This window comes from Narcine bancroftii, chromosome 10 (genome assembly GCF_036971445.1).
Source record: "Narcine bancroftii isolate sNarBan1 chromosome 10, sNarBan1.hap1, whole genome shotgun sequence".
NCBI classification, from domain to species: domain Eukaryota; kingdom Metazoa; phylum Chordata; class Chondrichthyes; order Torpediniformes; family Narcinidae; genus Narcine; species Narcine bancroftii.
The window spans coordinates 17,095,040-17,113,328 of record NC_091478.1 but is presented as its reverse complement, the minus strand read 5'-3'; the positions used below and the strand labels follow the sequence as shown (position 1 = coordinate 17,113,328).

At 43.3% G+C, this 18,289-nt stretch overlaps 1 protein-coding gene across 8 annotated transcripts in view; it reads right to left on the bottom strand.

The window, feature by feature from the left end:
* Window positions 1–18,289, bottom strand: part of LOC138744224 (synaptic vesicular amine transporter-like) — a 146,641-nt gene that overhangs the window by 45,532 nt on the left and 82,820 nt on the right. For 7 of the 8 annotated variants that reach the window (XM_069900046.1, XM_069900043.1, XM_069900042.1 and 4 more), the window contains 2 exons: window positions 3,491–3,625; window positions 1,804–1,956 (listed from right to left, as the gene is read on the bottom strand). In XM_069900046.1, the coding sequence (XP_069756147.1) occupies window positions 1,804–1,956; window positions 3,491–3,625 (288 nt within the window). Of the gene's footprint in view, window positions 1–1,803; window positions 1,957–2,080; window positions 2,171–3,490; window positions 3,626–18,289 lie in introns of those variants that run through there. The other variant, XM_069900047.1, reaches the window with a different exon arrangement.

Genomic DNA, 18,289 nt, shown 5'->3' with positions numbered 1-18,289 from the left:
TTTGATCTGAATCAGACTCATCGGAAAAGCAATAGGACAAATCCTTAAAAGAGTTTAGAGTGGCAAGTGATTTCGCTGAGAGACCCAGTAGCCCGTTCATCCTGTTGCGAGTTCCCAACAGTGACAAGCTCCTTTGAAGATACGCAACATGCGATCTATCCGAACAAGGGCAACGAGGCCGAGACCCATTTCCATCTGAACAAGAAACTACTTTTTTTTTGGGGGGGGGGGGGGAGTGGCGAGTGTGATGTTAAGGACCTCGGTGCAGAAGTGTTGGCACCGATTCCAACTCAGACCAGTTAGGAAGGTGCAATCAGACCGAATGATCGGAAATTGATATCCCTGTTAACGTGGCATCAGAGGAAGGTGCAGCCAATTAATCTTAATGCCCACCCCAATCTTAATGCCCACCCCAATCTTAATGCCCACCCCAATCTTAATGCCCACCCCAATCTTAATGCCCACCCCAATCTTAATGCCCACCCCAATCTTAATGCCCACCCCAATCTTAATGCCCACCCCAATCTTAATGCCCACCCCAATCTTAATGCCCACCCCAATCTTAATGCCCACCCCAATCTTAATGCCCACCCCAATCTTAATGCCCACCCCAATCTTAATGCCCACCCCAATCTTAATGCCCACCCCAATCTTAATGCCCACCCCAATCTTAATGCCCACCCCAATCTTAATGCCCACCCCAATCTTAATGCCCACCCCAATCTTAATGCCCACCCCAATCTTAATGCCCACCCCAATCTTAATGCCCACCCCAATCTTAATGCCCACCCCAATCTTAATGCCCACCCCAATCTTAATGCCCACCCCAATCTTAATGCCCACCCCAATCTTAATGCCCACCCCAATCTTAATGCCCACCCCAATCTTAATGCCCACCCCAATCTTAATGCCCACCCCAATCTTAATGCCCACCCCAATCTTAATGCCCACCCCAATCTTAATGCCCACCCCAATCTTAATGCCCACCCCAATCTTAATGCCCACCCCAATCTTAATGCCCACCCCAATCTTAATGCCCACCCCAATCTTAATGCCCACCCCAATCTTAATGCCCACCCCAATCTTAATGCCCACCCCAATCTTAATGCCCACCCCAATCTTAATGCCCACCCCAATCTTAATGCCCACCCCAATCTTAATGCCCACCCCAATCTTAATGCCCACCCCAATCTTAATGCCCAACCCAATCTTAATGCCCAACCCAATCTTAATGCCCACCCCAATCTTAATGCCCACCCCAATCTTAATGCCCACCCCAATCTTAATGCCCACCCCAATCTTAATGCCCACCCCAATCTTAATGCCCACCCCAATCTTAATGCCCACCCCAATCTTAATGCCCACCCCAATCTTAATGCCCACCCCAATCTTAATGCCCACCCCAATCTTAATGCCCACCCCAATCTTAATGCCCACCCCAATCTTAATGCCCACCCCAATCTTAATGCCCACCCCAATCTTAATGCCCACCCCAATCTTAATGCCCACCCCAATCTTAATGCCCACCCCAATCTTAATGCCCACCCCAATCTTAATGCCCACCCCAATCTTAATGCCCACCCCAATCTTAATGCCCACCCCAATCTTAATGCCCACCCCAATCTTAATGCCCACTGGATTTGGCGAAATCATCTCGTTTGCAGAGATCTCCCGCATGTGCCATCATGAAACCTGGGGGAAAGAAATGGCCACCCCCCTGGAATTCGAGAGAGAACCCTCAAGCAAAGGTCGAGTCCCGCTTTCATACACAGAGGCAGAACGGGCTCCGCTTTCTCTACTTACCCACCACGGTCAACAGCATGTTGTCCAACAGCAGCGCGATAAAGACGATGCATAGGATGAGTTTCCGAGACTGCCGACCGTCTCTCAGCCAGCGCAAGAAACTAAACTCCCTCAGGCTCTCTAATCCACCCATCTCGGCGTCCACAGTAACTTCTGCGCGCAAAGAACAGAAACAAACAGCAATGAGGACCCGCCGCTGCTAAAATGTCAAGCGGCACGTTTCATCTCCTCGCTTTCGTGGCAAAACTACTGCTTGCAGCAGAAATCCAATCAATACCTTCTTTGGCGGACTTGAGGGGTATCTGGACCGATGCAATGCCACGGTGAAGGGGCTGGACTTGGCTGTGGAGCAGAGCCGTGCAGCCAGGTCGAGTTACTCTTCAAAGTGCAGCGGGAGTGGGTGGCTTGATAAGGCTCGCGTGGTGGGTGGGTGGGATCATCCCCAGCCCACCCGCCAATCCACAGCCTCCCGCCCCACTTTCGTCCTTCACACGTACCATTTTTCATTTACTGCAGCGGCACCCACCTTCCTTAATTGACCACAAACCCTGCAGAGAACCCAAAGGTACTATGTTTTGAAACAACTTGTATCGGGGCCGAATCAAGGAATCCAATATTTTGGCAAAGGAACAGCCTGAAAAACTTAGTGGTGAAACAAAAGCAGAATGATGTATATTCCGATTTAGATTTATTGTCAGAGTACATCCATGACATCATATACAACCCTGAGGTTCTTTTCCTGCTAGAGAGGAAGAATTACATTTAAAATTGGTAGGGCAAAAAAAAACTGTACACATGTAAACAAATAAAGAAATGTGGACAAACTGACTGCAATACAGAGAGAGAGAGAAAATCAATAAGGTGCAAAAGTCCTTAAAACAATGGTGGATTAACCATCAGGCTGAGTGGGCTGAAGCCTAGGGTCCTGGAGGTAAGTGGGGGGGGGGGGTGGGGGGCGACTTATTATGGTCTAATTAATTTGACAACAAAAACAATGATGTTCATTATTCTCCTTCATCCTTTGTTTGTTTGATTTCATTAAAAAATTGCAGGAAGCCTCCCAGCAGATGAACAATTCTTGTCGAGTGAGTCAGCTGGGCAATTCTTTTCTGTTGTGTTCATGAAATCATCAAGGCATCTTAACTCTTTATAAGGTCGCAGAGATTGACCACATTGTTGCAGGTCGGAGAAGAGCACACATCTGTCGAGGAGCACTGGAGGAAAGGTGCCCCATAGCGACAGTGCCGCAGGAACCCGGTGGGACATTTGGGGCCCTTCCTCCCCGTATCTGCACCTGGGGCCGTGGTGGGTTTCCACCCGGCCTGAGTGGCACAGTCATCTCTCCCTGTCCAGCGGGTCAGGGGATGGACCAGGGTACAGGGACCTCACCCTGCCCAGTGGGATGGGGAATGGAGCCGGGAGGAAAGAGGACAGGGACCTCTCCCTTCCCAGCGGGATGGGGACATCTTCCTTCCCAGGGGGATGGGGGAAATGGGGACCTCTCCCTTCCCAGCGGGATGGTGGAAATGGGGATGTGATCTCTCTCTGTCCAGTAAGATGGGGTCAGGGCCAGGGGACAGCAACTTCTCCTGATGGTAGCAGTGAGAACAGAGTGATGTGAATCCTTGATCAATGTGGCTGTTCTCTGATGGCAGTGTTCCCTGTAGATGTTCTCAGTGAGTTTTACCTGCAATATCCTGGGCTGTGTCCACTACATTTTGCAGGGCTTCATGCACCGGGGCATTGGTGTCCCCACACCAGGCTATGATGCAGCTGGTCAGCACACTTTCTGCCACACGTGTGTAGAAGTTGCCAGGGTTTCCTGAGGAAAGAGAGATGCTGACTTGCTTTCTTCATAATGTCATTAGTATGTTAGGTCCAGGCAAGATCCTCCGAGATAGTGACTCTGAAGAAGTAAGTAAATAAATTAAAGAAAAACAATGGTAGAAATATTCAGTAGGTCTAATGCCATTGAACCATAGAACCACAGAATATTATAGCACAGAAAATAGGCCCTTCGGCCATTGTAGTCTTTGCTGAACTATTATTCTGCCAAGTCCATCTGAGCTGCACCCAGTCCATAGCCCTCCATACCTCTTTCATCCATGTACCTGTACACATTTTCTTAAATGTGAAAATTGACCCCACATTCACCATTTCAGCTGACAGCTCGTTCATACTCTCTCTGTGTGAAGAAGTCCCCCCTAATGTTCTCCTAATTTTTTCCCTCTCATCCTTAACTCATGTCCTCTGGTTTGTATCTCATGTAACATCAGTGGAAAAAGCCTACTTGCATTTACTCTCTCTATACTCTCATCATTTGAATACTGGTTGGTGTAGTGGTTAGTGCAATGCCTTTACAGCACGAGCAATTGCTCCTGGGGTTCGAATCCCATGCTGTCTGTAAGGAGTTTCTACGTTCTCCCCATGTCTGCGTGGGTTTTCCCTGGGGCCTCCAGTTTCCTTCCACCGTTCAAAAACATACTGGGGGTGTAGGCCAATCAGGTGTAATTGGGCGGCATGGGCAAAATGGCCTGTTACCATGCTTAATGTCTAAATTTAATTTTAAAATTGTTAAAAATTAAATTCAAATTTAAGAAATAACTTTTCCACGTTGATTGTTAGAAATATTTTCTTGTTAGCTTTCTGTTAAGAATCGATAGAAAAATGTAGTTCAGGAAGCCTTGGGTGAGAGAGATGGAGATTCTCAGCAGGTCAAGGACAAGCAGCATCTATAGGGTGTAAAGGGGACCAATGTTTCGGGCGTGAGCTCTTTGTCAAGGTAGGTAGGCGCCTGAATAAAAAAAGATGGTTGAGGGCAGGGTGATAGCTCTTCGACTGTAGAGGGATGGGAAGGAGGTGGGGTGCTGAGTGACAGGGAAAGAGAGAGACTCGGGGAGGGGTTGAATGGAAACCAGAAAAGTTGATGTTAATGTTATCTGGTTGGATGGTGGCACGGACCATGTCTGCTGTAGCTCTTCTCAGCTACAGATGCTGCAAATGAAACATAGATGCTAGAGCCATACTCACCTTTTAGTTCGATAAAGTTGAACATTGGGTTGCAAAGGGTCGTGCAAGTGCCGAGCAGAAGGACATGATCGCTGTAGACAGTGAAGCTTCAGTTGTGGCCTAGCAGAGGGGTCGAGCCGCTTGTGTCATGGTGGCTGGCAGTATTTGGGCTTCTTCGGGCCATCACTGGGGTTCCTGGTATGAAAGGTCAAGGATCGAGGGTATTACAGCAGAGCCAGTGAAGCGTCCAGGTGCAACTGAGAGCTGTGGAGTTGTGCCGGAGTTGATGGACTCAGAGATGCTTACCCTGGGCCTTGTGATGACTGTGAAGGTCTGGAGTTTACTTTGTTCTGGATCTCGTGGCAGCTGATACTGGAGTTTGGGAAGCTCCGTGAACTGTGACTGCGCGGTGTATGCTCTCCCTAACATGTCACCTGGTCCATTGGAGAGTCACTGAACCTGAATGGTAGTAGCACGTAATCCGCAGTGGCCTCGGAGATTAGGGGAAGCATTCATCTCCATCTTAATGGTGGACATTTTAACATCTTGTTGCAACCTGACTTACTGTACCATGTTTAAACTCTAGTAACTAATCATGAAATATTGTATTGCTAGGCAGCTTTTGTAACAGTATGCTGACATTTCTGAGTGTTTCGGTGCTAGTTTTACTAGACAATGACAAAAAAGTGAATCTGATTTGATCTGATCTGGAGAGTGTCCAGACTGAATAGTAGGGGTCTAGAACATTTTGGCCCTCACAGTTTGCCACTGGACAGGAAGGACTGTTTAGGGCTCTGAATAGAGGAGAAGGAGAAATTGTGGAGGACAATATGTCAGATGCAGAGGCTTGGTGGGGTGGTAGATAAGGAAGAGGACTTCTGTCCTTGTTGCGTCTCGGGGTGGAGAGGGCCAGGGCAGATGTGCAGGAAATATAGGTGATGCAGGTAAGGGCTGAGTTGATGGCAATAGAGTGGAAATCTCTACTTTTTTTGAAGAAGTAGGACATCTCAGATGTCCTGGAATGGAAGATGTCATCCTGAGAGCCAATGTGATGGAGGCAGAGGAATTGATAGAAAGGAATAAGGAATCCTTATAGAAGACAGGGTGTGAAGAGATGTAGTCAAGGTAACTGTAGGGGTTGGTAAGTTTGTAGAAAATATCTGTAGTGAGTTTGCTTCCCAAGATAGATACAGAGAGGTCAAAAAATGGAAGGGTTTTGCCAGAGATGGACCAAGTGAATTTGAACTTGGGGTGAAAGTTATGCTATACTTGCACCCACACCTCCACCCTCACCCCATTCAGGGTCAAATAGTCATTCCAAATGAAGCAACACTTCACTTGTGAATCTGCAGGGTCATCTACTGCATCTGATGCTCCCGTTGTGGTGTCCTCTACATCAGAGAGACTGGACACAGATGGAGATTTTTTTTGATTGCCTCGCTCTGTCCACTGCAAAAGTGGTATCTCCTAGTGGCCAACTGTTTTAATTCCACACACTATTCCCACACTGACATGCCTATGCATGACCTAAAGCTCCGCCAAACCAAGGCCGCTCACAAATTTAGGCATCCTCCAACCAGACGACTTTAACACACCCTGCAGTTTCCTGTTAAACACATCTCTATCCCTCCATCTCTTTCCCTCCAGCTCCCCACCTCTTCCCTATTTCTCTTTATTCAGAGCTACTCCCTCCCCTATTCATTTCTTTGCATTTTCCTCATCTATTCTCCCAGCTACCAAATCATTGGTTACCCTTTACTTCCTATAACTACTGTGATACCTGCTGAGTTTCTCCAGCACTCTATAACCTCAGCATCTGCAGACTTTTCTGTTTAACTCTGTACAGCGTTGATCACCAGTCATGGGATCCATTTTCTTTCTCCAAAGACGCTGCCTGACCAACTGTGTTTTTTTCCACTTCTCCAGCACTTGCAATATGTTAAGTGCATATGCATAGAGAGCAGTGCCCTCTACAGAGGAGCTGGAACCAAGATAGAAAAAGCTACCATAAATTTCCTTGATGAAATCAACAGAGAACAAAACTGATTACAGGAGCTGAAATACACACACATGCGCGCACACACACACACACACACACACACACACACACACACACACACACACACACACACACACACACACACACACACACACACACACACACACACTATATAAGGAAAAACATATCAAAAAACCTAACTGGCCTAGATCATATTGGTAAATGTTCATGGTTCAAAATGGAACTCCATCTTGCTGAGATTTCCTGATCTTTGCGAGTGGAATAATCTTTAGCTTAAGTTTAAATCTGGAGCAGAATCTTCAAAACCATTGATTTTAATGAATATTGGAAAACTGCTGGTATAAAACATATAAAGTGATATAAAAAAGTTTAAAAAGTATAAAAATGCAAAGTGATGGCCTCACATTGAGGCATAGGATCAGAGAGTCACATAGAGACCTCGATTTCTTTGTACAGGTATTGCTAAAAGTGGACATGTAGCTTCAGCGAGCAATTTGGAAGCCAAGTAAGATTTGAGTACGAGAGTGTAAATGCCTCTAATTAATTAGATTCCCAGTGAGACAGGATCTGGAGTACTGTGTACTGTTCTGGTTTTCATACCTGAGGAAGGACATAAAACATCAGCATCCAATAGCAAACTACGCTTGGGATTGTCTGATCTCGGAAACTAAGCAGACTCAGGCTTAGATGTAGAGGGGAGATGGCCTAGGAAAACCGTGCTGTAAGTTTCTGTGAGGGGTGCTGGACAAAGTGGCAAATCCCTGTAGACAAAAGTTAAAGAATTGCATGTATGTTACATTCTAAACGCCGCAATAATGGAACCTTTACCTTTAAAACATTACAGCATAGTGCATGCTCATTCAATCCACAATATCGTGCCAAACCATATATACCACTAAAAATAAACTAAAACCTCCCTACCTCATAACCCTCTATTTTTTTCATCTATGTGCCTGTCTAAGAATCTCTTTTCCTATTGTTTCAGCCTCCACACCATTCCTGGCAAGGCATTCCTTGCACCCACAACTCTCTGCATAAAAATTTTTACCCCTGATGTCTCACCTAAACTTTGCTCCCTTCACTTTGTATAGATCTCCTCTGGTGTTTGGTGCTCCCTGAGAAAAAGGTGTTGACTGTTTACCTTATCTGTGCCTCTCATAATCTGGTGGACCTCTATTAAGTCACTTCTCATCCTTCTTCTCTCCAAGGAAAAAAGCCCTAGCTCTGCTAACCTTACCTCAAAAGACATATTTTCCAATACAGGCATCGTCCTGGTAAATCTCCTCGGCACCCTCTCCATAGCTTCCACATCCTTCCTGTAATGAGGTGACCAGAACTGAACACAATATTCTAAGTGTAGTCTCAGCAGAGATTTATTGAGCTGCAACATTATTTTCATGGCTCCTGAACTCAATATCCTGATTAATGAAGCCCAGCATTCCAAGGGTTTCTTAACTGTCGCATCAACCTGTATGGTGACCTTAAGAGATCTATGGATTTGGATCACCAAGTGCCTCTGTACTTCCACATACTTAAATATCTGACCATTAGGCATATACTTTGCCTTCATGTTTGACCTTCCAAAATGCATCACCTTACACTTAACCAGATTGAATTTTATCTGCCACTTTTTAGCCCACTCTGCATCTGTCTATATCCTGTTGTACCCTATAACAAACTTTAACACAACTTTTGTATCATCTGCAAACCTACTGATCCATCCCCTACATCTTCATCCAGGTCATTTACACTGTAATAACAAAACTATAAGAGCAGGGTTCCCAGAACTCCACTAGTCACTGACCTCCAGGCAGAATACTTTCCATCCACTACTATTCTCTGCTTTCTACAGACAAGCCAATTCTATATCCATACAGTCAACGTTCCATGGATCCTAAGCCTCATGACCTTGTGAACGTGTCAAATGCCTTTCTAAAATCTACACATACCACAATACACCACCCCATCTTCATCAATTGCTTTTGTTACTTCCACAAAAACCTTAATTAGGCTCATAAGGCACGACCTTCCCTTCACAAAGCCATGCTATTCCTAAGGAGACTATACTTCTCTAAATGGACATTAAATCCTCTCCTTAAGAATCTCTCCAATAGTTTGCCTACCACTGATGCAAAATGAGTGCCACGAAAATACACTAGATTGACTTCAAGGGTGAGGGCTTTGACCCATCATGTGTTTGGAAAGATGAGAGATAATCTCATTAAAATAAACAAAATTTTTATAGTGTAACTATGCAAATTATGTTTCTGCTAGAAGAGATGTTCGGAATCAGATATTGTCCCAGAACAAGGAGTTAGCTAATTAGGACTGAGATGAGGAGAAATGTCTTTAGCTAAGGGAAAGTGAAACTTTGAAATCCTCTGCTTAAGAGGATTCAGAACCTCAACTGATGAATATTTTTAAAATTGAGATTTCATGGGGCATGGGGGTTGTACAGAAATATGCCAATGAGTTAAAGATCTGCCATGATGATTGAATGGCAGAGTAAACATGAGGGCTGAATGGCCTTGGCCTATTTTGTTTTCTCAGATATTTATCATGAAATAGGAGGTCATTTGGCCCATCAAGTCCATGTTGAGTCTCAGAGCAATCTCATCAATCCCATTCTCTCACTAATTTCCCTGTGTCCAAATGCTCCATATTATTATGTTCCTAGATTCTAACAGGAAGCCAGTTTGTGCTTTAATTATTTTAGTTTTTTTAGCTAAAACTTGGAAATATTATAGTTGTTCTTGGCTAAATTTATTTTTTATTTAATTTTCTAAATAACTTAATATTTACTTTTATATGCCATTTGTGTGTAGGGTGTATTGTGCACTATGTTCCAGAGATGCATTTTTGCATCGGATTGTACATGTATAATCAAATGACAAATTTGAACGGTCTAAAAAGTTTACTTAATTTTTGTGACTCTCCAATGCCTCTGAAATCTGGATAAAATAAAACATAGACCTTCCATTTATGCAAAGAATTGTAGAATCTTGTATCAACCTTTTCTTTTGAAGGTCATTGTAAGTGTGGTAAGAATATGACTTGATTCAATTTGTGATTGTACAAGGAGAAACTACATTCAGATACGTCTGTATTTCAGTGGAGTAAAGGGAAGATCCAGCTGCGCTGGGTGGGTCACGTCTCCAGAATGGAGGACCATCGCCTTCCCAAGATCGTGTTATATGGCGAGCTCTCCACTGGCCACCGTGACAGAGGTGCACCAAAGAAGAGGTACAAGGACTGCCTAAAGAAATCTCTTGGTGCCTGCCACATTGACCACCGCCAGTGGGCTGATCTCGCCTCAAACCGTGCATCTTGGCGCCTCACTGTTTGGCGGGCAGCAACCTCCTTTGAAGAAGACCGCAGAGCCCACCTCACTGTCAAAAGACAAAGGAGGAAAAACCCAACACCCAACCCCGACCAACCAATTTCCCCCTGCAACCGCTGCAACCGTGTCTGCCTGTCCTGCATCGGATTTGTCAGCCACAAACGAGCCTGCAGCTGACGTGGACATTTACCCCCTCCATAAATCTTCGTCCGCGAAGCCAAGCCAAAGAAAGAAAGGGAATTACAGTGGCATAAGAGATGGCCCAAAGGTGATTGGAAGGGGTCACTAGTAGGGAAGGCAGCAGAGCAGCAATGGATGGAGTTTCTCCAAGAAATGGGGAAGATGCAAGATATTGTAAATCCACACCAAAAAAGGAAAGTATTCCAACAGAAAAATGTCACAACTGCAGCTGACTAGGGAAGTCAAAGCCAATGTGAAAGCAAGGAGAGAGCATACAGACAAGGAAGCAAAAATTAGTGGGAAGATGGAGGATTGGGAAGTTTTTTTTTAAAAGCACAGAAGGTAACTAAAAAAACTCATAAGGAAGGAAAAGATGAAGTTTGAAAGTACACTAGCAAATAATATCAAAGAGGATACAAAAAGCTTCTTCAAGTATATAAAGAGTAAAGAGAGGTGAAAGTAGATACAGGACTACTAGTAAATGGAGAGGAAGAAATAATAATGGGAGACAAATCTAAGTGTGGAAAAGTTTCCCAGACCAGATGGATTGGATCCTGAAATAAGTAGTCATAGAAATTGGTAATGATCTTTCATGAATCAATTGATTTTGGCATAGACCCAGAGGAATGGAAAATCGCAAATGTCATCCCACTATTCAAGAAGGGAGTGAGGCAACTGAAAGGAAATTATAGGCCGATTAGCCTGATGTCAGTGATTGGGAAGATGTTGGACTTGATTATCAAGGATGAAGTTATGGAGTACTTGGAGTCACATGTCAGGATAGACCAAAGCCAGTATGATTTCCTGACCTGTAAGGGAGATGCAGTGGATGATGTAGATTTGGTTTTTCCAGAAGGCAATTGACAAAGTACATATGAGTCTACTTAACAAAATAAGAGCCTATGATGTAACAGGAAACATACTAACATGGGTAGAGCATTGGCTGATTGGCAGGAAACAGAGAGTTGGAATACAAGGACCATATCCTGATTGGCTGCAAGTTGCTACCACAGGGATCTGTGTGGTGGCCACTTCTTTTTAAGTTGCATTGTAATGACTTGGATTATGGAATGAATTGCTTTCTGGTCCAGTTTGCAGATGAATCAAAGGTGGCGGAACAAATAGTGTAGATGAAACATGGAGGCTGCAGGACTTAGATGAGGAGAATGGGCAGAGAAGTGGCAAATAATATATAAAGTTGGAAAGTGTATGGTCGTGCACTTTGGCTAAAAAAATAAATGGGCAAACTATTTTTTTTAAATTGGGAGAAAATTGAAAAAATGACCAGATGCAAAGTGACATGGGAGTCCTTGTGCGGGCTAACTTGCATGTTGAGTCAGTGAGAGATTAAATGTAATGCTCACCTTCATTTCAAGAGGAAAAGAATACAAGAGGATAGGCGTGATGTTGAAGCCTTATAAGGTACTGATAAGACCTCACTTGGAATATTGTGAGCAGTTTTAGGCTCCTCATTGATGTGCTGACATTGGAAAGGTTTCAAAGGAGGTTCATTGGGATGATTTCATGAATGAAAGTGTTATCAGATGAGGTGCATTTGACAGCTCGGCCTGTATTCATTGGAATTTAGGAAAATGAGGAGGAATCTCATTGAAACACTTTGTGTGTTGAAAGGCATGGACAGAGTAGATGTAGAAAGGGGAAAAAGCACATCAATGCTGGAGAGACTCAGCAGATCAAACAATGGCTTTATGTAGCTTGAACCCTTCATTGTGGTTGAAAGGTTGTTTTCCATGCTGGGAGAGTCCAGGACAAGAGGGGAGAACTTCAGGATTGAAGTGTGTCCACGTTAAACAGAGGTACGTAGGAATTTCTTTAGCCAGAGGGTGGTAAATCTGTGGAGTTTGTGGCCACAGGTGGTTGTGGAGACAAGGTCTTGGGGGCACTTAAGACAAAGATTGATAGGTTCTCGATTAGCCTGGCCATCAAAATGTTTTGGGGAGAAGGTCAGGCAGTGGAACTGAGTGGAAAAATGGATCTCCTTGTGATTAAATGGCAAGGCAGACTCAAAGGGCTGAATAGCCTATTTCTGCTCCTATGCTTTATGGTCTGAGCTCAAGGGGCCAAATATAGGGGAGAGTGCTCAAGGGGTCAGGACCTAATTTTGATTTTATTATCTATGTTTCTATGAATAATCATTGTTCATGCAGAAGGTCATTTTATCTGCAACTCAGCACCTGCAAAGAGTCAATTTGGTATTCAAAGTGGTACCGGAAAGGCAGTAAAACAAAGCAACTTCCAAAGTTTTGGGAAAATAGCAGGAAAATTAGACTAATGAGGTTGTCCTACATTCGTGGCTTGGCTGAACAGCCTTTTACTGTGAATCTATGAATCAAATATCAAGAAGACCAAAGCCATTAGTTTTGGCCTCATTCACCTCCTCTATTCACCATTCACCAATGTCACCCCCCCTCCTTGGAAACTCTTGGGACTGGATCAGACTGCACATTTCCTTTTGAATGTATGACCATATTTCACTAATTGCTCCTTCTATGTCTGTAATATCACCTGACAATTCCTCATCCAGCCCTTGTTATCTTTGGCTAATCAAATACATTTCTGACTGGTCCCTAATGATCATCTCTGTATACACCAAACCCTGCTGCCTATGGACTAACTTGCAATTCACCCAACCTTCCTATACTTGTAGGCTGTAAAAACTCTTCAATCTTCTTACTTTCAACCTTGTTTTAAATCCTGCCATGGTCTCTCACTTCCCCATGTTCATAATCTCTACCACTGTACTAATTGTGCCTTCCCTTGCCAAGACCTCAAACTTAGAATCTTTCCCAAAACTCTCCGTCTGTTTTAAATGTATCTGTTCAACCAACATCATCTGGTGAAATGGTTCTCATGACAATTTTGTTTCTTGATGGTAAATACCTTCGTACATTTTTGCACGTTAAAGGTGCTACATAAGCAGATGTTGATATTTCTCCCACAAAATCTGGTGTTAAATCTTACATTCTGTAACAATATTGCACACAAAATAAGAAATAATGGAGGACTGATTTTGGGGTTGGTAAAGGTTATTGGTCAATGACAAGGATATATTCTCTAGGATGGTGATTGACTTAGATCTACTGAGCAGGAATGGGGTATGGATCTTGGAACCTGCTGATCTTAGTAATGAGTTGCAATAAAATATGATAATTGGGAGAGAGGGCAGAGTTCACACCCCTGTCCATATTAATGGCACGAAAGTTGAAAGAGTAGATAGCTTCAAGTTGAATTTGTATATTTTTAAATTTAGACACAGAGCATGCTAACAGGCTAGTTGTTAGGAATAGGTATCTCTAATTCCCATGATGGTCAAAAAAAAACACCAATGTCTCAACTTTATTTGAAAATGAACAAAATTTAGCATGTATTCCTTGTGCCTCCACTACCTATACAGATGCACCAACCAAACTATATGTACAGACATACAGCATGGTAACAGGCCCTTCCAGCCCAAATATCCCAATTAACCTATAAACCCTTTACGTTTTGAAGAGTGGGAGGAAACCAGAGGACTTGGAAGAAACCCACACAGATACAGAGAAAATTTTTCAACTCTTTACAAGCAATGCCGGATTTGAACCTAGGTTGGCTGGCACTACGCTAACAGTGACGCCCCATATAGCAAATGTATCACAGTGTGGTATGCAAACTGCTCTTCAGGGATAAGGCACAGGGGTGTGAAAGGCTCAGCAGCAGACTAAAAGACAGTGCCTTCCCTGATGCCATTAGGTTTCTGAATGAACCCCACAACTTATATGGCTCCACTAATAACAATATTTAAAATGATTTCTGATGTGTAACTTCAAATAAAGGGTAACCAATATTTTGGGCCTGGGCCTTTCGTCAGGTATATGACAAATCATTGTTGCTTATACCTGACAAAGGTCCAGGCCCGAAACCTTGATTGTCCTTTACTCCCTATGGATGCTGCGCGACCTGCTGAGTTTCTTCAGCACATTTGTGTACTGCAAGCGGACACTTTGTTCAGTCTTTCTACACTTGCCAAAGCTGGGCCGGAAAGCATGACTGCATCCTGTATAATAACGCACAAAATCAACTAATATGGAGCAGAGACAAATGTTCTTCATTTATTAGATTCTCTGAAAAGAAATGTTTTATTTGGCTTCATGACCAGTTTTTTTTTTCCTCTGCCGCTTTCAATTATGTTCATCAGCTATCTCTGAATACCAATTTAGTCAGGAATTGAATTGCGTCATTGACTGTAAAGTGTGTGATTTGCTAGTTGTTTGTACAGCAGTGTCTGTAGTCCTACTTGATGTAAATTTGATTTTTCACAATCACTGCCTGCTTGTCTGAATTACATTTATTAATAGATTTTATTAAAAATGTCCTTATCTTCCCATCCGGCTGCTTGCGTCCAATCATAGATGCACGCGAATGCTCTATTTGTTTTGTTGGGTTCTTGGTGAGACTCATGACAATTTTGTTTCTTGATGGTAAACACCTTTGTACATTTTTGCCACGTTAAAGATGCTACATAAGCAGATGTTGATATTTCTCCCACAAAATCTGGTGTTAAATCTTATATTCTGTAAGAATATTGCACACAAATTAGGAAATAATGGAGGACTGATTTTGGGGTGGGTAAAGGTTATTGGTCTCTAGGATATTCTCTAGGATGGTGATTGACTTAGATCTACTGAGCAGGAATGGGGTATGGATCAATGATCTTAGCAATGAGTTGCAATAAAATATGATAATTGGGAGAGAGGGCAGAGTTCGCACCCAGTCCATATTAATGGCACGAAAGTTGAAAGAGTAGATAGCTTCAAGTTAAATTTATATTTTTAAAATTTAGACATAGAGCATGCTAACAGGCTAGTTGTTAGGAATAGGTATCTCTAATTCCCATGACGGCCAAGAAAAACGTCTATACACACGTGAACTTTTCTTCCTTTGGTCAACCCCCTCAGCTATTTGGACTATGCTTCCATTCGGATTTACTTTTTCAGTACAACGGTTTCTCTTTTCCTAGATGGTCACTAATCCTGAAATAAGGTGTTAAACTGTGGATGCTGGGTTGCAATAATAAATATCCTCAACCAGATATCAGTCACCATAAATTACGCAGTTCTTGAATGCTTAATACGTCCCCTTCAAGTTTCCTTCCCTATGTTTATTTTGATGAAATACCAATAAAATCGCTGGTATCCAGAATTCAAGCGACCCGGCAGCCTCCAGCAACCAGCGAAAAAAAAAATTGAGGAAAATAAAATTATAAAAGAATAAATTAATAGACAAAAAGTTTAAAATTGCAAAAGTAAATGTTCTCTGGGGTAACACGTAATCCTTTGGTGAAGATGGGAGCAAATATTCAGCCTGCAGAGAGCCTTGGTCATGCTTTGTTTCGAATAAAAATGGAGAGCTGCTCTTAAAATGATTCTCTTAAAAGTGTCTCCTTCTCTCTGCTTATTGAGAGTTGTCCAAGTCAGAGGCTTAGGGGATTAATTATCTAAGACGTTACTGTTTGTCTTTCGGGCGGCTCCGTGGAGGGGGAAGGAACTTGCAGTTGTAGTTACGCTTAAATGCTTTCCAAAGAATGTGACGGAAAATCAAGTAAAATGCAGTTTAAGGTTTATATATTCATGCAAGTGAGGCTTGTTCAGTGTAAGTACAGTGTAGTATTTTTGTCTTTCATCTTTTCAAGTGTTTATTCTTAATGCAGGTGTATTAGTTAGGCATTGTAAGAGTAAATCTCAAGCAACTGGAAAGTACACTTATCCAGCATCTTCCAATCCCCATAGGTGCAGGATACCAGGGAATTATGCTGTTTAAACACCTTTACTGAGAACAGTTTTGGATGAGCAGGAATTTCTTCTTTACTTTCTCTGGGATAATCGTGTAGCCCCGGCCTTTGGTTTAATACAGAGACAGAGTAGAATGATGATAGTCTACCAGACTTTGTTATTCGCTTAGCAGTATGTGGTAAACCACTGTTATGCTATGATTAGCTACTTGGCCTGGAAGTCAGTCAGCCTGAAGAAAAGTGAGGTCCTCCATTAGCCAGCTCCCTACCATGACCACCAGCCCCCACCCCCCCCAATCTCTATCGGGCATACTGAACTCAAAACGGTCAACCAGTTTACCTACCTCGGCTGCTCCATTTCATCGGATGCAAGGATCGACAACGAGATAGACAACAGACTCGCCAAGGCAAATAGCGCCTTTGGAAGACTACACAGAAGAGTCTGGAAAAACAACCACCTGAAGAAACACACAAAGATCAGCGCGTACAGAGCCGTTGTCATACCCACACTCCTGTTCGGCTCCGAATCATGGGTCCTCTACCGGCATCACCTACGGCTCCTAGAACGCTTCCATCAGCGCTGTCTCCGCTCCATCCTCAACATTCATTGGAATGACTTCATCACCAACGTCGAAGTACTCGAGCTGGCAGAGTCCGCAAGCATTGAATCCACGCTGCTGAAGACCCGACTGCGCTGGGTGGGTCACGTCTCCAGAATGGAGGACCATTGTCTTCCCAAGATCGTGTTATATGGCGAGCTCTCCACTGGCCACCGAGACAGAGGTGCACCCAAGAAGAGGTACAAAGACGGCTTAAAGAAATCTCTTGGTGCCTGCCCCATTGACCACTGCCAGTGGGCTGATCTTGCCTCCAACCATGCATCTTGGTGCCTCACAGTTCGGCGGGCAGCAACCTCCTTTGAAAAAGACCGCAGACACCTCACTGACAAAGGAGGAAAAACCCAACACCCAACCCCAACCAACCAATTTTCCCTTGCAACCGTGCCTGCCTGTCCCGCATCGGACTTGTCAGTCACCAACGAGCCTGCAGCAGACGTGGACATACCCCTCCATAAATCATCGTCCGCGAAGCCAAGCCAAAGAAGAAAGAAAAAAAGAGCTACTGCCAGTTGGACAGGCCTTCCATTACCTGTTCCCCAGTCTTCCTGCTATGATCAGTCGATGAGGTTGGTTACTGTCCCAGTCTATAGTCAATAAAAACCTTTCAGTTTCACCACCTCAGCCTTTTGTGGTAATTGACGGTGCATCACAGTAGTAACCTGATAATCAGACTGTTCCTGCACTTTTAACTGGTCTTTGAAATTGGCAATCTTTCTTGAAGCATACTGCCATCTGCTGGCCACCCAAGTCATCATAATTTCAGTGCCATTTCATCCCATGCTCTGCTGCATCCTGCCAGCAGAACTCACCTCAAACAAGCCAAGGAGAGAAATGTTTACCATCAAGAAACATGCACATAACCAATAACAATGAGCTTTGTAGTTCATCTTGAAAGAAGTCGCTTCTTAATGACTGTTTGGGAAGATAGTCACATATATCCCCTCCTCCAAAATAAGTCAGTCAGACTTATTACATACATTGTTTAAAAAAAAAATCAAATAATTATTGAGGAGCCTCCCACTCATTATCTTATCATGATCTTAGACCTACGAGGAAGGTGGTACAGCAGCATCAAAATCAGGACTGATTGGCTGGGAAATAGCTTCTTCCCATAGGCTGTTAGATTGTAGAAGAGTTAAATATCACCTTGGGTCTATTATAAATGAACTGAGTAAATTATTTCAGAATATTTATTTCATATTATAATTGTATGTATATATGTGATTATTATTTGCTGTGTGAGAAATGTATTATGAATATATGTGCGTGCACAATGGTTTGTAGGAATGCTGTTTCATCTAATTCTATATGTACAGCCAGATGATAATAAACTTGAACTTGAATACAGTTAATTCAATCATTTTTTTCTTATCATTTTCATTAGGCTATTGTCTGCACAAGCATAGGATTAAACCAGCAAAATGAATTCAACCAAGGGGTCACCTGTAAGCTGCAAGCTTAGAACAGTGAATAGTGGCCATTTATTGAATACATTTTATACAGCACCCTCCATAATGTTTGGGACAAAG